The 23,792-nt window shown below is 37.1% G+C and overlaps 1 protein-coding gene across 4 annotated transcripts; it reads right to left on the bottom strand.

The window, feature by feature from the left end:
• Window positions 1-1,898: 1,898 nt before the first annotated feature.
• On the bottom strand, window positions 1,899-23,782 carry tmem68 (transmembrane protein 68). Of its 4 annotated transcripts, XR_016091256.1 has the most exons (8): window positions 23,646-23,782; window positions 20,486-20,891; window positions 15,858-16,025; window positions 14,168-14,361; window positions 11,044-11,104; window positions 10,548-10,687; window positions 6,454-6,616; window positions 1,899-6,172 (listed from the first exon to the last, which is right to left on the bottom strand). XR_016091256.1 is itself a non-coding variant. In XM_088919272.1 (7 exons), the coding sequence occupies exons 2-7, from the start codon at window positions 20,811-20,813 to the stop codon at window positions 6,515-6,517; spliced, it is 993 nt and encodes a 330-aa protein (XP_088775398.1). In that variant the 5' UTR covers window positions 20,814-20,891; window positions 23,646-23,782; the 3' UTR covers window positions 1,899-6,514. The 4 variants fall into 4 exon arrangements, 3 of the variants coding, with proteins under 3 accessions (XP_088775398.1, XP_088775399.1, XP_088775400.1); XM_088919272.1 differs by having other exon boundaries at window positions 1,899-6,616; XM_088919273.1 differs by lacking the exon at window positions 23,646-23,782 and adding an exon at window positions 22,879-23,002 and having other exon boundaries at window positions 1,899-6,616.
• Between the last annotated feature and the right edge of the window lie 10 nt (window positions 23,783-23,792).

Raw genomic sequence — 23,792 nt, 5'->3', positions numbered from 1 at the left:
TTAAATCATTAAGGGACTACACTGACGCGTGTGTTGCTGTGACAACACTTTTCTCACTTCATACTCAGGAGGAAGAGAGAAACTTTCAAAATATCATAGTCAAATTATATAATTTGTCATCCCTTCGTTTTTTGACGAGGAGCGTGGCGAAAGGTATAAGGAAATGCAAAAATCTATACATCCCTGCATGACTTCATAGAACATGTAGTAAAAAAATAACTTTTTGTTGACTTCCACTGAAAGGAGTTGGCATGAGCTAAGTGGTGGAAAAAGTGCAACCGTGGAGACTGATGGAAAAATTAAACCATTCACAATGGTCATACTGTCATTTAAGAAATGCTTTGAGAAACTGCTGTACTACATTTTCCTGTACAGATAAATCTGAGTTTGGTTTTTTTGTTAAAGACCTTTGGAACTCCAACATTGGGCATTATAAGGAGGAGAGCAGATGAAGCATTTTATCTGCATTGAATTTGACCAGGTGGTTAACATTGCTGCCTCTCAACATTGGGGCTCTGGGTTCAGTTCCAGACCTGGGGTGCTATCTGCATGGAATCTGATGTTCTCTCAATATTCGTGTGGGTTTCCTCCAGGTGCTTCAGTTTCCTCCCATAGTCCAACTACACAATAATAGGTTAATTGGCTTCTGCGAACATTGGCCCTGGTGTGTCTGTGTGTGTCCTGTGATGGACTCCCATCCCATCCTGTTGTATCCCGCGTTGGATCCATTGCTTGCTGGGATAGACTCTGGCTCCCCCGGGAGAAAATGGATGGATGGATGAATTGTACCAGCTGTCGGATTTGGTGGTTGGTGTAGGATTTTATCTCACTGTCTGCTACTAACTTAAGTAGAAGAAGAATAGAACAAGACTGGTTGTGCAACCTTATGCATCTTGTGACAAACATGTCCCAGGAGGTCTTAGTTGTCACTGCCACAAATGAAAAGCTACTAAATATTGACAAGACAACTTTTAAAGTATTCTGCACCAATGTTAAATAAACCACAATCCATTTTCCAAATGCTCTCTTTCATACATGACCAGCTTTTCCTGGACTTTTTTTCCTTTCAGCTTTTATAATTATTTGAGAGCACGTGGTGCAGATTTTGCTCTGGTACAAAAGCAAAGCTTTGACAGCAATCTAGGAATGTTCTAAAATCCTAGTTTCAAAGAAATGTCAATGTTACAGTTTGGTCAATTATTTGCCCAAACGTTGTTACCAGAAACCTAATGGATCATTGAAAGGCTGAAATGCAATACTGTGGTCATATCTGATACCATAGAAACCCATGAACCATGAATATTGACAAGACAACTTTTAAAGTATTCTGCACCAATGTTAAATAAACCACAATCCATTTTCCAAATGCTCTCTTTCATACATGACCAGCTTTTCCTGGACTTTTTTTCCTTTCAGCTTTTATAATTATTTGAGAGCACGTGGTGCAGATTTTGCTCTGGTACAAAAGCAAAGCTTTGACAGCAATCCAGGAATGTTCTAAAATCCTAGTTTCAAAGAAATGTCAATGTTACAGTTTGGTCAATTATTTGCCCAAACGTTGTTACCAGAAACCTAATGGATCATTGAAAGGCTGAAATGCAATACTGTGGTCATATCTGATACCATAGAAACCCATGAACCCATAGAAAGAAAAGTCAACTAATACAGTGGTCACAAGGTTCATAATGTCTTCAATGTATGCCATGGTGGTTATATTTGTTTAGTAGCCAAGAAATAAAACAACTTCTCATATGCTGGTTACCTAAAACACAAGTAAAAGAGGACAAAAAGTTCAGCTGGTGACCTACTGTATAAGAAAATCTAAAAATAGGAGTGTTTGAGAAGAGTGAGTACAAAATTAGAAAACATGCAACAAAAAACAACAGTGGGCCATGTCGTTAAAGGACAGAATTTTATTCTCCGGGCGGAAATACAGCTGGCAATTTTACTGAACAAACAGGATTAGGAAATATATATACAGTATACTGTATAAGATGTGTGTAAAGACAAATCTCTGAGTGTCTACACCTGTGTATGCATGTCTGTGTGTGCAGAGGGGATACTCTGTAAAAGACTGCAATTGAACACATCACCACCAAACACTTCCATTCTTCAGCCACAAAATGATTGATACAATTTGAAATTGATACAATTTGTACACTTGAAAAATGTGTTCGTGAAACTATCTTTCCGTCACCTTCAATTTCACGACTTAAGAGCGGTGCAGCTGGATTGACTCTTTCTGGACATGAGATGGTGCTGCCAACAGCAGATCATCACATTACTGGTGTCAGAAGAAAAATGACCCGCTTCAGAATTTAAAATTCAAATACTGTACATAACAGTTATTATCACCATTACAAAGTACTAAGTAGAAAATTCTAAATACAGTAATTACTCATTCACATTTCCAAAGTGCTGGTATCATTAATGCGAAGTAATAAAGCATTCTGCTTTGACTGAAGAGCAGGGTGAGCTAAATGTTCCACATGATTTTATATCAAGACACACATACTGTATAAATGCACACTAATAAAAGTCAACAGCATGAATTTCCATGGCAGGAAATTAAGCGGGGTAATATCTTGTTTGTGACAACAGTTTGAATTCAAACGATTCTGCCTGTGTTCTGTAACAATATGAGGTTACTAATTCTGAGTATAGCAAAATGTCAAAAGAACAGGAAACCAGCCCTGGATACTGTGTTTTGTAAATAATAACAAAAAGTGATTGACCAAGTTAAGTTTACTTACAATGTGCAAACTTAAATTTATTTTCATTTGGCAGCAAATCTGCCACATTTCTGGTCTGTTGGCTCTAATACTCAGCAGAATATCAGCAATGATAAGCAGATCAGTAAGACTCAAACAATGCCAATAACAGAAGTTACACTGTTTTCTGAAGTGGGACAGAGTGTCAGATGTGTAATATTAAATGATTATATAGGCAAAAATAAGCTGATTGAGGAATACAAGAACACTGGAATGCATAACAATGAAAAAGATCAGAATGGTCCATTATAAAGTGTACCATGCTTTTTTCTTTTTCTGGTGAATGCACATACAGAAAATTAGTTCTCACCTCTGTACTAAGACACCTCATGTGGTTCTGGAGAGAATTATGCTTTTTCTAAAGTACATACTGTACACTATGCCCTATTTCCCTGCAGGCCTCTCTTTTGTACTTATTAAATACATAAATATGTTTTTATTTTAATTAACATAATTGTCTTGAGAAGATTCTGTACATCTGTTGCACAATACGTAGAAGCTGCAACTTGACATATGCCACAAACATTACATAAGAAAACATCATCTTGTAAATCTCTTACACTTTTATATACATCCAGAATGCCAAAAAACAGAAAATGTAGGCATCCAATTTGCATGCAGATTGTATTCAAAATAAACATAAATCAGATTACTGTACAAGATCTTATCATCATTAATCAGACTTGTCAAACAAACAACTGTCATTATTTGAAGATAAAATGTGCATATCATAATCGTATTAAAAGCTCAATTGTATTAGGATTTAGGGAACTGCAACAAAATATACTGTAAATGATTGTCTCAGACAATTAGTAATTGTAAAAATATTAGCTATTTTATCTACGTGTATTTTGGAGTCATATTTATGGAAACGGTTGTGAAAGCTTACTAATCTATTTATTATTATCCCTGCTTTTGAGACATTTCGGAATCACACATATAAAAAAACATCAAATGATAGCTTAGGGAGAGAAAAATTGCTGAAATCATCACAGGCTTTGTATATTATGATACAGATTGTCAGCAAATATACAAATTCATAACAATACAAAATAAAACTGACCATGTTTACCATATTGTATTATTTGATTATACTGTAGGTCCCCTGTGTTAAGTTACATTCTTGCACTCCTGTGATTGTAGAGCAATGTGTTTTGTAGAAGACAAGTAATGTTTCCAGATGAGAAAGGGCACATTAGAAGTTATATTTGTACAGTATATCAGTTGTACGTGCAGGTAAGTCCTTTCTTTAAAGATACAGAAACTGATCACATGTACCCCCATTTGAATGTCAGCATAGCTTGGGCTTTGTGCGTACAAAATAAAACTGAGCCAGTTTTAGATTTTTGGGTGCCTCAAGAAGATTTTCTTCTCCGATTTGTCTATCCTTTGCACCTTCCATTTCCCCCTCATTTCTGACACCTTCCTACTCTCTGCTGATCAGAAGTCTTCCCCTAACACAGTGGTTCCCAATCCTGGTTCTGGTGACCCTGTTGGTTTTTATTCCATCCCACAATAATTAAATAAGTCTTACCTCATCTAAGAAGTTGCTTCATTGGAATATTTGCCTTTTGTTCTAGTCACACGTTAGGGATATTACGCCCCAACATGATGCTACCATCCTTGACATTTGGATTGGGATGGTTCTGACTGGGTGATGTACTGTAGTGTGTTGAGGGTGTGACAGACATAAGGCTTTGGATTTAGGCCATAAGGTTCACTTTATGTCTCCTAGAATCAGCACACTTTCTGCCAGTTCTCTTCAGTACATCTCATATGAGATTGAAGATGATTTTGTGTCCACTAAAGTCTTCTTTCTTGTCGCTCACCCATAAGGGCAAGTGTTGTGTAGGGACTGGAATTAATTGGTATATGAGCGGTGACTCCCATCTCCAAAAGAGAACTTTGCCAACTTTTCAAAGTCACTGTTGGTTTCACATTGGCATCCCTAGCCATAAGACGAACATCAATTCAGTGACCGGGGTAAGTTACTTTATCCCAAAGTGTGCCTCTCTTCCATTTTCTCCCCCCAATTTGTTTAAAAGAAAATCCTTGATCTTCATGGTCAGTTTGTCATACAACTATGTGACTTGTGCCTTGAAATTCAACATCTTATGTAACTTACAGGGAGAGATACATTTAAACTGAAGCCAAATTAAACCACTTTGATTAAAGTAGACATAGACCGTTACACTAATTTTGTGAAATTGTAAACTCTTCTTATACATCTGAACTAAAGGCTGCTGTAGGCTAAGGCAGTGTTTTACAATCCTGATCCTAGAGTACTACTGTGTCTGCTGGTTTGTGTTACATCTATGCCCTTAAACACCAGTATTAAAAGATGCCATTAATTAATCTGTTTGTTTATTAGGCTTTTGTTCCGCATTCAGATATTGGTTCCAAAAAAAATGCTTTTAGCTCTTAAAAAGCTGAATGAGATTTGGAATTGGTATGAACCCTGAGCTAATTAGTGAGCTCCAGGACTGCCTTCTTTCCTGCCTGCTAGCTGAAAATATAACTAATTGGAGTTAAGCAGAAAGAAAAACACTGACTCACTGTGAGAGATAACTAAAACAGTGTCATTCCCACCTGTGTCTATTTATCACCAATTGATCTCCTATTAAGAGCAGTTTGGTCAAAAAAGGGAGTAATTTGTAATTCCTAAGTTGACTTCAGAGACTTCATAATTTGTGCTGGAGTTGTTGGAAATAATGCATTTTAATAAGGGTATTTTTGCTACTCAATAGATTGAGTACAGAAAGTCTAAACCAATAAGCACATCCATTACAGACACCAATTAGCATTAGTGTTTAGGGGCCCATTAGAATTAAAAAAAGAAAACACAAGGGTACTGCAGGACCAGAATGGAGGACCACTGCCCTAAAAGACTGACTATGTGCATGCAGAGGTCATGTCTGCAACTGTCTCACACATGATGTAACTCCTGTTGGAATCTGCAGAATGAATTCTGATGCTTAGAGAAACATTTTGGCTGCTTATTCATCACAAAAAGCATCTACAATACAGTGCTAAGCAATTAGGAACAATTATCATGCACTTCACGTATTTGGAACCTAACAAATTATTAGATCCTGATCTAACACCTAATAATACACAAAGTTAACAAATGACCCAAAACATGATACTCTTTCAGCATTGATATACCCCCAAATGATGCAACATTTATTATCCTTGTGTGACACAGTACTGTATGTGAACCTTTAGATTCAGAAACTGGTGGCTCCACCTTGAGCAGCAATGATTGAAACTTAATGTTTCCTGCAACCGTTGATTAGCCTCTAACACCGGTGTTTAGGAATTTTGTCCCATTCCTCCTTATAGAATGCCTTTTACTCTGTGACGTTTGAGGGCTGTCTTGCATGGACAGCTTGTTTCAGGTCCTGTCATAATATTTCAATGGGGTTTACAGCTAGAAATGCATGTACACACAACAACAACTCTAAAAACCATTTCTGAAATTGGTGTAAAAGTATTAATTAGATTCACTTAATAATTTAAAATGTATATTAAAGAAAACACACACACACACACATAGACACAAAATCAGAACAGACAAAGTTTTGCTTTTGTTCTGTGATTTCTGTCCTTAAATTTATGCAACACCATATTCTACACAGGGATAATGAAATAAAATCATCTAACACTAGGAATAGGATCATACCTTATTATAAGAATTCTGATCACTGGAAAGCTTTCTTATATTTATTGACAGTCTTTAAAAACTAGTCTTCTTTCTGTCTTTGAAATCGTTCTAACAGAGCACGGAGGATGTTTCCCGGTATCTTTTGGTGTCTGTCTATAAGAGACTGCACAGCTTGCTGCACCTGGAATTGAAAGGAATGAGTTAGAGACTGATGCTGAGGCTGATGCAAAATACAATTATACGGACAGGTGACAAGCTATTTACACTGCAAATAGCTGTTATACAAGTACCAGTATTCTAAAGATCTCATGTACATTTCCAGGCAAAGCCTGAAAAAATGGACCAACATAATATATAATAATAACTTGTTATACAAAAATCCTTCATTTTTTTCTCTCAATTTAAAATGTTAAGCTTTGTATTTTAGCAGTCTACATATCTGCAAATAAACCAGAAGGTGAAAATTAAAACACAATTAATTTCATACTGTAAGTGAGGTGAGGAGTTACTGGAGCCATTTAAGAATGTACAAACAATAAGGGATTTGTTGTTCCAGAACAGTCCCCTCTTATCTTAAAAAGGAAACTGAAACTGGAGTGTCCTCCTATTTCGTGAGTTTGTAAAGTCCTGTTTTCACCACATGCCCCTCTTACATAGACATTTGTATAACTAGTGAATGCAGTAAAACAAAGTTTAGCTTGGATGAAAGGCGTTTGCTTAATTGTGTTGGTGCTGTGAGGCAAATCAACTACAGCTCTTACTTCCTCTGCAGATCATGAGAAGTGTTCTAGGCATATTGTAGAACCCATCTAAAATACACAGCTCAGTGCTGTTAAGATTAAAACGACACATGTTCTGGACACACGTCTTAAATGATCTTATATTGTTTAAGGAGGTATATAACTAGAAATTCCAATTTAGTTAAATTAAACTTGAAGCCATTCTACACATACCTTTCCCAACCTGTTGCACATTGAAAAGAAACATTCAGAACTGAAGAAACAAAGCTCAGCATGTATAGTTTTGAAATGAAAATATTCCGAAACACCAACAGCTCTTAAGGTGGATATACTGACAGAGTTCCTGGGTACTGCCCGATTGAGGCTTAAGTAGTTTGAACCACCTGAGGCGGGCATGGTAGATAAGTGCCTCCAGGTAGTACAAGGCTCCTCTCAAATTAGTAACTAAGGTAACTGGTTACCTTAGTTACTAATTTGAGAGGAGCCTGAATGACAAGTGAGTTGAGGTGTGACCAGCTACTATGTAAATACTAGGTAGCACAACCACTGACCAGCAGAGATGTACATCACAAATGTATGATATTGATAGCATCCTAGCATTAGATCACAGAGCGAAATCCATGGTGTTCTATATAACAAGCAATACAGGTAGTAGATAAAAGTGGAAACACACATGTAAATGAGGGACACAGAGTACATTGAAAGCAAGAGCTTGCATACAGGTATGACTCATGTGTTAATTAAGCAATGACTCAAGAAATCTCAGGTTGCCTATAATTATGGCTAGTGTGTGTGTAGGAGGCGACCTCAGTGATTCTGAAAGAGTGTGGTGCATTTGGCACGAGCTTCCACAATCAAGACAGCTCAACTTGCTGATATTTCACGAGCAAAGATGTTTAAGGTGATGTCAGCATGAAACTCCAAGGGACAGACATCATCAGTGCATGCTTCAGGATCGTGACATCAGTGCATTCATTCAAAGTGCAAGGGAAAACAGGCGAGCAACTTAAAATTTAACCTGGGGTACAAGCAGCCAGTTTAATCAATAAAAATAATAAACTGAGGACTCAGCAGGATACAAAAGTCTGGTTGCAGAGCAAGAAATTAATTTAAAAAAAACTAAAAGTTAAATTCTGAGTGTTGTTTATAGTTTTTTTATTACATTTCTGATTTCATGTTTAAACACCACATGGTGTAGTGGTGTGTCCTTTTCGTGGGATAAGTGGCAAAAGTTCTCAGAAACAAGCCAAAGACATTCAAATACGAATGCCATATGAACAGAGTGATATTGGTTCACCAGCACACATTGTACAGCAACACAACAAACAAATGCTGTACATACATAAAATAAATTTCATATATACTTTACATATTACTAATTATAATGTAAATTGTAAATGATTCTTAGACAGGTGTTCTGTGAACAACACTGTTTACAGTGCTTAACTAACCTACCAAACGGTATAACATACATTTTTGCTGTTTGTTTTATATAATTTATTTTTTTATTCAAGTATACTATAAAATAATTTGAATTTATTTGATTTAATGTTATTGTTATATTATTTTTATTGCTTAACTGAGCTTCTCGGTTATGTATATTTACTATTTAAAGTGAAATAATCATACTAAGAGACATATGAATTATGTTCAATTTCAATAAATTAAGATTATTTATGCCCCTGTGGTCTGTTCCTTCGATTTTAAGGCCTGATGAAGATAGCTACTCTGTTGAAACATTAAATCCAAGTTTCAGTTATCTGTATTTTGGAACCACATGATAAATAATCCTGAAATGAAGGTAATCGACTGTACTTGTCGGAAGGACATGTAAAACGTCTTAACCTATTTCATTACCAGTAACAGGACTAAACCAGGACAAACTTTTTCCCTTCAATTCAAATTAAAAAACTATATGCACACTGAGTAATCCAACTTCCTGCACCTATAGGTGCTAGTATCTCTTTAACTACAAAGCAAAAAAGGAAGTAAGAAACAGGCAGAAATATCTAAAGCAGATGTTTTCTACAGTCAGCATGAATAAATCCCTTTTCAAATATGTTTGGAGAAAGAAAAACTAATTGAGAACTTACAAATTATGAATATTTTCATCCCATGTTACGTCCCAGTATGTGGTCTGTGTGTGTTTTTGTTGTTATGTTCCACACTGCTGACCTTTGATTGTTCTCCCTTCCCCATTGGTCCTCCATTACACCACTGTTCCATATGACATCATCATCAATCAGCTTCCCAGCCAATCAGACTGCATCTTATTCAGTATATAAAAGGGAGGTTTTCAGGAAGGAGAGGCCTTTCGCTTCGGCTTTGTTGGTTTGTTGTTTTGCATGTGTGTATTTTCGTATAACTTCGGCTTTCTTGTTTTGTTGGTTTCTGTTCATTTCTTTGTACTTTCGTTTTTTGTGTGTTTATCCTTGTTTTGCCATTACCTTGCCCTAACTTGTTACATGTTCAACCTTTGTGTTCTTTTGTACCCTGTTCCTGTTGATTACTCTCGTTTTCCCTTATTTGTATTCCTAGTTCACTTGTGTTTTTGTGTGAACTTTTATTTATAAGGTTAGTTTAGGTTGTTGGGTACATTCTACACATGTAGTTGATTCTTGTATTAGTAACACTAGTTTAGTACGGGTGAGTGCCATTTGTCTTGTATTGTTTTGGGTAGTCAGTGGAGGTTAGCTAAGGTGTTGAAGACGCTGAAGGCTGTGTGTTTCGGGTCTTCTTTTATAGTCAGGTTAGCTTTCCCTCACTTTCCTAGCCAGCTCCATTTTGTTTGTTATTTTCTTTGGCACCACTCTAGTTCCTTACCCCTGTGTGTTATCGTGTCTTACCAGTCACTTGTTCAACTTAAAATCATCACTTTTGCACCCACCTTTGTTATCACGCTTCCTAGTCCCTCACCAGAACCCACCTGCTTCCAAAAGAATTATCCTAAATGTTACACCCCTTTACCCCCTAGACACTTGGGGTCATAACAAGATATGTTAGTTCACAATTTTTTTTACCTTACTTTCTTGTAAGTATAGTACTATAGGTTTCATCAATGTCTGCAGCATATTATAAAGGATTATGGAGTTCTCAGTTCAAGGCCACAGAAGACGTTAGTTAATGAAGGAATACAGTGAAAAAGAATTAACAACACCGTTCTCTCTAGCAGTCTTTATATGGTGTTCTCAAATGTTCAGAGAGCACTCTGTTAGTAATGGTTAGTAATGATGTTTGATTTGACATCAAATGTTTAATTTTTATACACATACAGTACTTAAAGAAATTATACATCATCAGGAAGATTTTTAACAAAAATCACACTTTATGTATATATGTAAAACGCAGGACTGAAAAATGCCGTACACTTACCTTGTGTGCTAATTCGGTTGCAGTTAAGTTAGGATCATATGGAATGGGATCACCCAAGTAAGTGCGGAACTTCACTGGAAAACCTCCATAGATGGGCACAATTGGTAATCTAAACTTCTCATACAGCCATCGATACAGCCCTTAAAATGTAAAATACAACACAGAACAAGGGTACTGTATATTATTGTAAATCTATGATTATACCCCTATCAATATTACTCCACAACCACAAAATAATAAAGATTATTCCACATACATTATCACTTTCATGGAAGATGACTAAGTGTAATAAGAAAAGCACATTACCTATTTTGAAAGTTTCCATCTTAAATACTGCCAACATTCCATAAAAAGTCTCACATTTCTTTCTCAACACTGCATTTCTGTCACTGAAAAAACGCATCGGCTTCTCAGCAAATGAGCTACACGTTGATATTATGTTTCTTTTTGCTTTGTGTCATTTCTCACCCAAAAAAGAAAAACGCATATCACTTACTAATACTTCCAAGTGATCGGAATCCTTCTCGGACATTTTGTGTAAACATAGGAATTATGGGCTGGAATAGGAAAATAAAGAATCATCTTCAGAAAGGTTATTTTTAGTTAGTTACTTGTGTAGGAGCTAATGAGCTGCAAGTACAGTAAGCACATTTTGATAATGAATCTCCTAATCATCGAAGGTAAAGAAATTATTTTTACAATTATGGTGATTTCTCTCAATGTCACAGCTAGCCCAAAACAACAGGGCTTTGGATTGTGAAAACTGATTGGTTTTCGGTTTGGGCTTTTGAACATACATGAGTGTCTGTCTGTCCTGAGTTTCTCACAATGAACTCTTAAGTTGTGGATGCACAGTTTCTATGTTTAGTTGGCTACAATTACAGTAGGGTTTGGCATTCATGAGGATTCACTGCAGAGAACCATCGCGAATAGCCAAATTCACCTATAACTTAGTCCACCCCCTTTACTGTTGCCTAATGTACTACTGTATAGAGTAGGTATGGTTTAAAACATGAGTAACCATTCCGTATATAATAACTAAAGTTCTTATGCCCTGGCTTTAAGTTAATTTAAACAACACTAGTCAACAAAGTAAACAGCTAAAATCAACAACATGAACCGCTCCTCTGTGTCCAGCGGATGCCTGAACTTTCTCTCTCTGGCTCTGTGATTAGCAGACCCCACTGTAATAAGACAGGCAATAAAACTGTCACTGGGCCTGTAAAGTCATCTCCAGTCTGTCATTCCCCACACTGCCGACACAGAACCTGGAGTGTTACACAACACAAAAACAGCAGCACGTTGAGCTGCGGGTGCTGGGTAGTGGGTACTTGGCAGGGAGAGGCTCACTTGCTAGCTAGATTCATCTCACAGTCTTAGTCTGTTATGTCACTAATTTGAAAGTTGCAGTTAACAACCTCAGGCTCGGTTTCACCCTGCTCTGCTCTTCTCTCATCCCAGACCATGTAGGCCAGACCGAATTGCGAATAAGTAAGGTGGAGACCCTACTGTATATTCATACGCTTGATGCTCTGTATCTAAAAATTGGTTTTAGCAAAACAATGCAAGTTGACATTAATTGTTGCATATACTGTATACAGTAAATGAAAACATACAAAATGTAAGACTATCAGTATTAGAAACTGCAAAAACAAATGTGTCCAATGCAAAATAAAAAGTGAAAACAGTACTAAAAATGATCATATACTGCAGCCATGAAGAGAAATCTTTTCATGCATATTTTGTTAGAAAAAGCACCACTCATTATCTATGTCTATGGCTCTTATCCTGCTGTCACACACACTGTACCCCGCCTCCCCTACCACTCCAAACACTTACCTTATCAGAGAATGGTTACAAATTCATCTGTCATTGAATGTTTTTTTAATGAAACACACAAACCAACCACTAAAACTTTCTAATGTCTCTGTCAAAAACAGCATAAAATGCATATTTTTTTACTTAGCCTGGGGGATGGGTTTGGAGCAAGTGTTAAAACATAGATCACATAGATTCCCTGTAAATTACAGTATTATTAAGTTATTTCAAATATGAAATCCAGCCAAATTTACTGTAACGTGTTTTCAATATGATTAGAACCTACAAATAAACTTTAATAACAAGGCTTTATACACTTTATACAAGGCTTTATAGACTCTTCTTTCTCTCTCACTGGATAATAAACTTCATTTCTCCCCATAGAGTGCTGACTTGTTAACAGCTTTTCTTTAATCGGACAAGTTAATCACTTACATCATAGTAACTCTTTCTTCATCCATTGTCCAAACAGCTGAGCTAATTCACTCATTAGTGTCTCTAAATTGTGACCTTTAGCAGGAACGAGCATCTTCCTGATATTACCGTAGCAAGTGGATGGATGTTATTAAGAGCAAGAGAATAATGCATAAAAAGTCTTCAAATTTTGTATGTTATGTCTGATTACAAACCAATTGTAGGATCGTGCATTATTTCTAGGCACAGACAAATTGTATGTCTGAGCAGGTAAATATAAACATAACACCCTGAAACAGGAAATGTCGAGCTGAATGATCACTTCACCATCTCAGGCTTTTCTCCGTGAGAGTTTTTCTGCATGGTGCATCACAAACCATGCAGAATAAGAATTCAATGGATAAGAATGCAGGCTCAGAAATCATTCCTAAAAGAATACTTGCACAGCAGAGGCTGGTTATGGTGATTGATCACAGATCAGTAAACAAGACATACCACCAAGGTCACAGCCAATGCTGATAAGGAATTGAGAAATGTTGTAGGTCATTGGAGATGTGTAAATCTTTAGCAGATTCAGAGAAATACAAAGATTACTGAAATGGAAATATAGCCATAGGAGGGAGACTAAATTGGTCCTGGAAGAGAGACACCACTGTCGTTTGGCTATTTTGAGTCAATGCACTTAAGGAGTACAGAAACAATCACACATTACCTCCACAAATACTGTATTAATACATAATCTGATACAGTAGTTTAAACTCATGGTCCTGTATGATTGCTTTGATGCTATTTCTGCCTCTGGTTAGAAAACATTTTGAGCAATCAAGGGAGAAGTACAGTTCTTAAATCCTGCCAAATCTTGGCTCCGTTTTCTGAGAAAATCTCAAGTACAAACTGTACTAAATAATGTGGCATTTTTTTAAATTGATCGATTATGATATAAATTAGGAGGTCAATCTCCTATCGTTTTTACAGTTAACTCAGGCCTTTACATGAAATGAGTAATCATGTATTTATTCATTCTGTGTTTACAAAAATTTCTACAAACAATAGCTTACAACCCTAATAATTCTCACAGATGTAACCCTGTGGGACCATCTTTAATTTAATATAAGAGCATTTGGATTCCCTGCTTCAAGACTTTGGATCTTATTACCTTGAAAAGCAATTTATCAACATTGTAAAACCAAACACCAGAAACACCTGTCTGCTCCGTTAATAATTAACTCTAAATTGTCAAGAACATAAATTAATCCACTCTGTCATGAAAATCTGTGGGCTACATTAGCAAAGCGAAACATTCTAAATCTGCAGTATCATAAATCTCTTTGTATTTAATGAGGCGAATGGACAACACAGCCAACCGCAGCAGACACAAAACCACTCACCACTTTGGCATCAAGAGCCACTTGAGCAAAACCTTTGCGGTTCCCCCACAACAGCACATAAGTTTCATCGCTGAAGAGGGCTTCTCGCACCCCACCGGGTGAGATACCAAGGAGATGTCCGTTCTTCAAAGCTTTTGTACACTCCTCCTGGGGCCCATGCATCACACTGAACACCTCCAGGAGCAGTTTGAACCCTGGCAGGGAGGGCACAAAGCTTCAGCAGTTTGACAGCAGCTTCTGGTCGCTTGACATTACATACTGTACCAGTGTTTTGCTTATTCCTCCCTTTAGATGCACACACCTCTTTTTTAGAGTAATATCTAAGAAAGAATAAAGCTTAAGAGCATTAAGCAAGTCGCAATTCTTCTTTGGGTACACATTATACAATTATAGAATTTTCTAAACAAAGCACACAAAAGGTACAGGTACACAGAACATTTCAAACATGTGGCACACACACACTAACAGGACCAGTCCAATGGATTGGTTTATTATTTTGTTTTATTAGGGCAGCCTCTGTTCAAAATAAGTGCCTCTGATTTCCATACAGTACATACTGTACAAGGAAATTATAAAGCACTTGCGAAGCCTTGTAGGTGTTATAAATTAACATACTGCAAAGTGTCTCATCAGTACACCTTGGGAATGAATTCTAATACTACAAGGTGAGGAGCTGATGTGTATAATGGAAAAAAAACAACAAAGAAATGAATCTGCCTCTTTGAGAGATTTTGTTGTATTTTTTAGTGCTGCTTGCATAAAATATCTCTTTTTTTCTAAAACTCGGTGTCCCACATTTAAGAAATTTACAACCCGATAATATAGTCATCTAAAAGGCTGAGCAGCAGTGCTCTTGCAGTAATTATACTTATTGCAGACTTGTAGATTCTTAACAGATTTTTGCTGGAAATCAAGGACCTTCACCCCATTGCTGTTGACTTTGGGCCACCCCTTCTGGGGCAGACAGAGCTCTTTCAGAAAGACGGAGGCCACAGACAGGTCAATGCCTGTGAAAACCCCTCAGAGTCTGAGAGGAGGATCAGGAGATCACATCAAACAACCTTCCACCTACTGAGATTATTTAAATCTGAATCTATTAGTTATAAAGAAGAACACAGTGACAGACTGTAAGAATGCCTAGAGAATACATGTCAAATAATTTATCACACACTGAAGCAGAAGAGTAAAGCCTATTGCTCTTTAGAGTCCACATTCTTACTTTTCTATTTGTTTAATAAACTGTACAAACAACAATAATAAAGAAAATAAACACTCAGCAAGATCTCTGCCTATATGCATGCACTAACCCATGTAATTGCTGATGTCAGTGCCAGATGGCATCATATCACTGGAGTCTGTAATTAGAAGCTGCCTCATAGCAGATATCTGTCAATGTCATGATCTGGGGCTTCACACAGAACATTAGAAATCCTGTTCCTCTTACTCATGGGGACAGCAGCTGCCCCATGGACTCCGCAGTGTCATAATAAACATGCCTACCCCAATTCCTGCTAATCATTCAGGTTCTTATCAAAGTTCACGGGAGACTGCTGGCCTAAATGACTGCGTTTTCAATAAATTCATTCTATTCTATTCTGATCTGATCTGATTTTTTTACCTGGATTAACATAATCTTAATAAAGACAAACCTGCTTCTTTCCAGGCTTTAAAATAACACCAACTAATTTACCTGGCAACTTGAAGAGAAAGTGATCAGCAACAGAGTGGCAGGTCCTGCCCTTGTGAATGATGACTTTAGCTAAAAAGTAGTAATAGTCTATCGGGATCGCTCCATGATAATAGACAATGAGGGCTGGCCCTTTGTCTGGTATCTTTTCCAAGCCATGGATTTCATAACCTGTTGAAAGACAGGAAGAATGACAGGTCAAAACTCTTCTCTTTGCTAATCCCCTCAAAAACGTATTCAGCTAACAGTGAGTAGCACAGCAGGCCAGCAGCCATGTGTCAAACAGGAATTTTCAAATTCAGTGAGGCTTAAACAGAGCCATCTATATACATTATTACTGCATACTTTCGTACATACAACCAACATCAGAGTTTATAAAAAGACAGGCATTCTGCTGCAATAGAACAAGTTAAAATCTGTTTAACTTGGCTGAAGCATGGTGGTGAAGACATTCTTGTGTCGGACCGTTTATCGTCTCTTCGAAGCAGGTAAGCAGGCTTCGGTAAGCTACAGTAGACTGTTCCGAAAATAACCGTACAGAAGTGAGAATACTAGTGCTTACCCCACTGGCTATTAGAAAAATGTGACATCCTGCTGGAAAAGAAACCGGGATAAGGAGAGTACCCAAAGAAGCAGTGTGAGATATTGCTTTGAAGGTGCCTGCAGGTTTCTGTATCCAAATATAACCTTCAGCTAAAATAAAGATCTCTGTGATCTCTAACAGTCTTATTTTAGAGCTGATGAATAATAATCAATAGGGAAATAGCTAGTAAACCTAAGTAAATGCTATGAAAGGAATTTAAAAAGCACACATAAAAAAATACTCACACTAGAGCCAATCTGAGTGTTGATGCTTTGTAACCGCTATGTACGGTTGATGGATCTAAATAAAACTAATTTAAAATCCAAATGTTTGCTTAAGTGGAAAAGACTGTAATAATGTTGTTGATTTCAGTTCTTGCAGTCATTTCAGGAAATTAGAAGGAAAATGCTAAGAAACTCCCCCTGTATATCTGCAACACTGATATTTAAAAATTTGAAAAGGCAGCTGTACATTCCTAATGTTTAAAGATCTTGTGGTATGTGGTATGTACCGTATTATTCCATACAGAGAAATGTTAAGATGAAGTTGTACCTTATGAAGAACCTCAGGCTGCAACGGAATAAAGGCAGCACCACAGTAGCCCTAGGTCTTGTGTAAGAGGTTCACATATTAACTGCTGAACTCTAAAGGTGCATGTCTGCTAATGACCTGTAATGTACTTTGCGAAGTTCAAGGATGTACACCAGTTGGATCCAATTCAAGTTTAAACAGCTTCACTCTCTTGTGCAAAGTTTAATGGTGCAGCATAAAGGCAGGAATTATTGTAACAGAATTTCCCTTTCATACAGCTGTCAATAATTTCAAAATATGAAAAAACAAATCAGTTCAATTTGGTACTTTTCATAAAACCTGGTATGGATCCAACAGATGTGCAATGGGTGTCTAACTTCTATATCTAAAATTAAAGCTGGACTACTTGAATGAGCAAAAGGCAGATAATCGAGTCTTTAACAATTTTACACCATGATGCTACATAGACAATCAAGGTCTATTCTTTCATCCTCCTGTACTCTTCTAAAATACTTTATACCCACAAGCAGCATTTTTATAGTTTCCTAGTCTTACAATTATATTATAATAATAATTAATAGAATTAATTAAAAGCTTCATACCAGTCTTATACTTAGACCATAGCATCACGTTCTGAGGTTGGTTGCTAACATGTTTTTCAATACTGATCTGAAAAAGAACTATTGTTCATGGTCTTTTTAACAGCTCTAAAGTGGATTCTGTGTAAACACATTTTTAAAAGATTTGTTGTAACTGAATTTTCACAATTTCCTTCAAAGTTTAACTTTCTTAATCATGGTTTTACTCTTCTTCTCCTTTTTATCAATGCTTATTTATGATGTTATCACAATAGCTTCTAACACTGTTGTACGTTTTTATTGTGAGCATATGCTACAGGATCGGGTCACAATGTATCATACTGTATGGTGAATATGATGCAAGAAATGTTATCTCACATGTGGAATCCTATTGTGCTAGGGTTACTTCTAAAAAGCATTCAGTGAAACATGATTTTCATTAATAGAAATCAGATGCTACAGAACATTACATCTAATTATTAATCAAAATGTAAACAATTTACAAAAGGAACCATCTTAAATATATCTGCAAAAAACTGCGCCTTATAAATGTTCCCAATCATTCATTATACTGTGCTGTCAGGGTGCTGAAGGCAGCTGTCAAAACATTTTCCTACATTAATGAACAACAGAAGCAGAGTATGTTTTGCTGCACTGCTCATTCTTAAAAATCCATTATGTGTCTCGGCTTAATGAGGAAATGACTGTATCACATTATAGGTAAGCCTTTGTAATCATTAAGCAGAAGCCTATTTTAAGATGCAGCCCTAGGCACATTTGCTGCAATGCTAAATGATACATTTGCATTTTCCCTGCACTGTTTCTTTCCAGGTGATTACAGACTGCCTTCAGTCAGAAAAACTGGCTACTCAAATATACGCACACTTTCACACCGATATTTTATATGTTTCAGAAAAATGACTTATTACAGCACTGATTCTGTTAAATGTGTGTTTATGCTTATGTACACACACAGTAATAAAAGGTTTCTTTAGTATACAGTATAAGATAACAAGAGGGCAACACTGTGTCGCTGTGGGGCCCTGGGTTCAATTCCTGGGGTGCTATCTGCATGCAGTTTGTATGTTCTCCCCATGTGTGCATCTGTTTCCTCTGGGTGCTCTGGTTTCCTCCCACAGTCCAAAGACATAATTCTAAGTTAATTGGCTTCTAGGAAAATTGGCCCTGGTGTGACTGTGTGCATGCCCTGAGATGGACTGGCATCCCTTTGCTTGCTGGGATAGGCTCCAGCTGACCCGCGATCTTGTGAACACCACAGCCAGCAAAAAACAGTATGCTGACAGACCAGCCTCCATCATACTCATGACATAAAGATTTGGTTCTCTTGGTAATCAGGGTAGATCAGATCATTTTTATATTATTCATTCTTGATGTTTACCAGGCTTGACATTCAACAAGTTAGATAACCACATCACCTGTGTCCATGGCGTGATTTAGACTTAACACTCCAGTAAAAGTAGTTTGAGTGTATAATGGTCAACTTTAAATCATCAATTAATCAAATTATATCATAACAATCAATCAATATCAAAACCAGTATAGTTATTTTTAAAACCAACATGTACAAAGTGATATGTTTCATTTGATGTATAGTACATGTATTAAAAACTACTGTTGTGAAACTCTTTGAGCTACTGTAGGTTTTCTTATGAACAACAACTGAGACATCTTTCACATTTACCGTATGACATAAAAACCGGAAAACCTTTGTTTTTATTTTAATGTGGTTTATTTTATGAATGTCACTCGTTCCATGAAAACTGTTCATAAGGCAAATATTTGTAAATGAAAAATTAATTTCCTTTTAATTGATTGATTTAACTGATTATATGTAAATCCCTCTCATTTGTTCCGGAATCTTAAAAAATCGGACAATAATTTTCAAACTTTAACAGTACAAAAGCATTACAATGAAACAATAAAACAGTATTATTTTATTTATATTTATTTGACTAATACTCACCAGTGAAGCCTAATAAGGCTAAGAGACCACTTTCCATGTGTTAAATGAAATTCACATTGTATAGCAATACTTAAATGTAAATGTATTCAAGCCACTTCTAATTTTTCATTTTCCAGAAGATATTGTTTAATAAAGTGCACTGAGCATTTTGTATTCTGCTGAGAACTGTTTTGTATCTTCTGTTAGAAAAGGATGAGCAAGCTTTTGGAAAGAAGAATAACAAGATTAACAAGTCATACAGAAACACATAAATGCTAAAAAGTTTCAGTTTCAGTGGCCAAGCCTTCTTCAGTTATGGGTCCCCACTTGAACCTTTTAAATTGATAAAGAATATTGTTTTGAGTCTAGTTAAATTCACTGCAGGAAAATCAATGTGGCACATTAAGGCACATGTCAGAAATAAATGCAGCAGGCAATAGTAATATCAGAAGCAGTTTGTGTATAACACTTTAGCCACTACAGAAACTGTCACTAAATATAAAGGGGTACTTTTGTTTTATTTTAATGAAGACTTATAATTTGTGCATTAAAAACCGAGCGAGCTCTTGGATTTTGCAGTCAACTCTAGGCTGGGGTGTCTTCTGAGTGGAGTTTATATGTTTTCCCCAAGTATGCTTGGATTTCTCTTGGTGCTCCAGTTTTCCTTCCAATGCCAGCTAGGTTAACTGACACATCCAAATTGTCCCTCCATGTATGAGTATACCCCATCCAGTGGTAAAACAGTGAACAGATTGAAGGTATTAATCATGCGCACAGAAGAATCTGTATTTATGAGGTGCTTCGAACAAACTAGCTTTTAAAGTCTTCCTGCCAGGCTGTCACACACATGAGTAAAACACTCCATGTTAAATCCACTGGTGAGCTCCAGGATTATTTTGTGACCAATTAGTAAAGCATATGACAGCACTCCCTCCCCCCGCCACACACACAAAACTGAAACCACAAAAATACCTACCGTGCCATATAGCTGCGTGCCCGTCCCACAGGGTCGCCAGCGTTTTCCTTGCACCATCCCAGGGGTTGTTGGAATAGGCCTCCTTGAGCTCAATCCTCCGTTTGTAGACGTGGAGGAAGAGGATGGAGAGGTAGAGGAAGAGCAGGATGAAGAGGGGCAGGATGAAGACGACAGCTAGAGGGGTGAAAACCCACACCAGGTAGTCCAGATAGTTGAGGTAATCTTCCAGGTTTCCCAGCCCGATCCACTCCTCCCAGAGGTGAAACATGCAGGACAAGTAACTGCCCGATTCCTGCCCCTTCACGCACGAGTCATTCCCATTTGGCATTCTGCTGGAGAGCGTGCCAGTTTCCCCCACAGCCTGGCATCAAGGTTCTGACCGCAGTACTTCTGCCAAAGGGCAGATCTAAGATTTAAATAAATAAAAAACAGATGTCAAATCAATACATTAAAATACTCCCTACAATCTCAATCCCTACTCTTTGTCAGCTTTAAAGCTCGTTTTACTTGCTGCTTTTCACTACATTCATTTAAAGACCTTCAATAAATCCCTCTCAGGTGCAAGAGGACAACACTAGCAGAAAGCTGAATCTTGCCTCGTCCCCATATAAGTAAACTAATGAGTTTAAAATCTCAAACAATACAAAGAAGTTTCCTCCCCTCAACAGTTAATATTTAACAGACGTATGACTGCAGGACATGCTTGTAATGCATTTTGACATGGATTTCGGAAATAAAAAATAATGGTCTTGTAAAAACAGGTTAACTGTAGGGTTTATTCCTAATTCCTGATTTCTTCCTTTGTGAATAAAGCATTAGCCTAAAACTGGAATATACGAGAAGCCCAGGAAGGGTAAAACTCTACCGCAGAAATTAACGTAGTTTAACACATACACAGCAACGGCACTGTCACAGAGGTGAAAAATCAAAACGGACTTTATTTTGTTGGTATTCATCAGCATCAAAATTCAACTTTATTTTTCATGTTTCCACTTGGTTTAAACTGAAGTTAATTGTCAGTACTATACAATAAAACCAACACAACAACAGTGTGTTGATCGTCTTTGAACATTTATTAAATTCTGAAAGTGATAGATATTATTATTAATACTAATAATACCAGGCAGTCAAAGTGAGCCAGTACACTCACCACACATCAAATATCAGTGGGGAGGAGACAAGAGTGATGAAGCCAATTCAAAGCCAGGGATATTTAGTAGGCAATTACCTTCATTGGTAAAAGAAAGGGGGAAATCTGGCCAGGACCCCAGGGAAACATCCCTACTCTTTTTGAGAAATGCCCTGGGATTTTTAATGACCACAGAGAGTCAGGAAAGCACTTTGTTTACAATATAATGTCCCCATCACTACACTGAGGCATTAGGACCTTCCCAGATCACAGTGTGAGTGGTCCCTACTGGTTGCTTCCAACAGCAACCTTAGCTTTCCCAGGTCTCCCATCCAGGCTCACACTTGCTTAGCTTCAATTACAAGACCACCAAGAATCAGTTAACTTATGTTCCACTAGTGGTTCAGTCCTTTAAAGGATGGGATCATGTTTTTTTCGGGGGAAGTCCCCAAAACAGAGCACACAGACAGCCGCATAGCTGCTTACAGAAAGTAAATGAAGAGCAAACCTAAGATAAAGACATTTAAAATTTCTTAAATGTAAATGTAAAATGTAAAATTGACATTGGATTTTTATAAGGAAAGGGTTCTTAAAATCAAGAAAAAAATGACAAATGGACAATTTATCAATTTAAGGTCCCCAGTTGCACATCGGTAAAACTACGGTACTTATGATCAGTTCTGCTGACATTACACTCAACTATCAATGCAGAAGCATTTAAAGAGCAATTGTTACTGCAAATATATGTTTTTAGAAAGATCCACAAAATTATTCCGATATTAGATATAATACAGGTGTCACTGAACTTTAATATCTGCCTTTGTTTCACACCTGTCGACTATCTTTCACTACACAAAATGTAAGTACCGTGGGAATCCTGAGGCAGAGGTATCTCCTGTTTTTTTTATTTGAAACAGAATGACCCGATTTCCAAACTTTTGTGGGATATTTTGAATTGACCATTTCTACTAAATTACAGACGGCCTAGGTTAACATTAAGTACAATCAAGTACTTTAGTACAGCGCTTCTGATCTCTTCTGTATACTACAAATAAAGGGTTAAATTGGGCCACGCAATGACGAACAGAAACGTAAATCAGTCTGGGAACATTTCCAGAGGCATTTGTGCGTTAGAATACTACAAATCACTTGCGTCAATTTTTTTTTTTACCAGTCCAATCACCTCTTACACATAGGAAAGGAATCAAATTACTGTCTTCAGGTTTATCCAAGAAAGGCATCTTTTGAATAAAACCTGACTGACCAGCGGCATTCTGTCCCATTTTCCGCCGACGAGATAGCGCGTTTGATTGACAGTTTCCCTGGTACTGGTTAATGAACGAGCACCTCACAGCCTTGGTTAAGGGATTTCTTAAGCAGCATTAACCTCCCACCTGCCGTGAGAAGTAAACTCTTTGTTCTCAGACCTAAAATGGACACAAAACAAATGTCCAGAGAGTGAGAGAGAAGAGATGGCTGGCTGACACATACTGTACAGTACAGCTACAGTATAACTGTGCAAAGCTCCCGTCTGGAAACTCGCCGGGTTTAACCACTTTATCTCGTTAACAGAACTAATCGCGAGATCTGTTTAAACTCGGAGCTCATGACAAACCTTTCGCGTACAGAGCTCACGTAAATATCAATAAGAAATGAGCTAAATGAATAAGTTGCCAAAAACATCATAGGATATGAAAATATTTCACCATTGTTAACATAAAGTACATCACCCCTACTACTTTTTTAAGCCTTGCATTCTATACGTTTTAAACATAAATGTTTTTTTTAAGTTTCTAAACAGTAATGTACACGACTATATTTATAGAGTGTTAAAGAAATGAGAAAAAATATTTTTCTAAATACTTTTTGATTTCGTTTAAAACCCAAGCCTTTTAGTAATACTACAGAAGCAAAGGCACCGAGACCCGAAATACGACAACAAGGAGATCGCAGACATTTGACCTGATACAGTGAACAGAGACAACAAAGCAATACTACCCCACATCAACTCGCGGTTAAGTGTTTTATTACCTCAGGCTTGTCACATTGTAAAAATCGGGAGAATCATCAATACAGCTGTAACACCGGCTAAACCCAAAACGCTCTTAAGATTCATAGCCTCATCGCACTATTAGGAACCTGAAAGTGTAACTTATTTTAGTTCCTTCTCCGGCCGGT

Source organism: Atractosteus spatula, chromosome 6, assembly GCF_055471065.1.
Source record: "Atractosteus spatula isolate fAtrSpa1 chromosome 6, fAtrSpa1.hap1, whole genome shotgun sequence".
Lineage (NCBI taxonomy): Eukaryota > Metazoa > Chordata > Actinopteri > Semionotiformes > Lepisosteidae > Atractosteus > Atractosteus spatula.
The sequence above is the reverse complement of the archived record's forward strand: the minus strand, read 5'-3'. Positions and strand labels throughout refer to the sequence as shown.

Bases quoted from the DNA above. Each gene is read 5' to 3' on its own strand.
- tmem68 (XM_088919272.1), bottom strand. From the start codon at position 20,813: ATGCCAAATGGGAATGACTCGTGCGTGAAGGGGCAGGAATCGGGCAGT. The intron at 14,362-15,857 runs GTAAATTAGTTG...CCTCCCTGCCAG, and splicing joins CTTTCTCTTCAAGTTGCCAG to GGTTCAAACTGCTCCTGGAG. The intron at 6,617-10,547 runs GTAAGTGTACGG...TTTCAATTCCAG, and splicing joins CAACCGAATTAGCACACAAG to GTGCAGCAAGCTGTGCAGTC.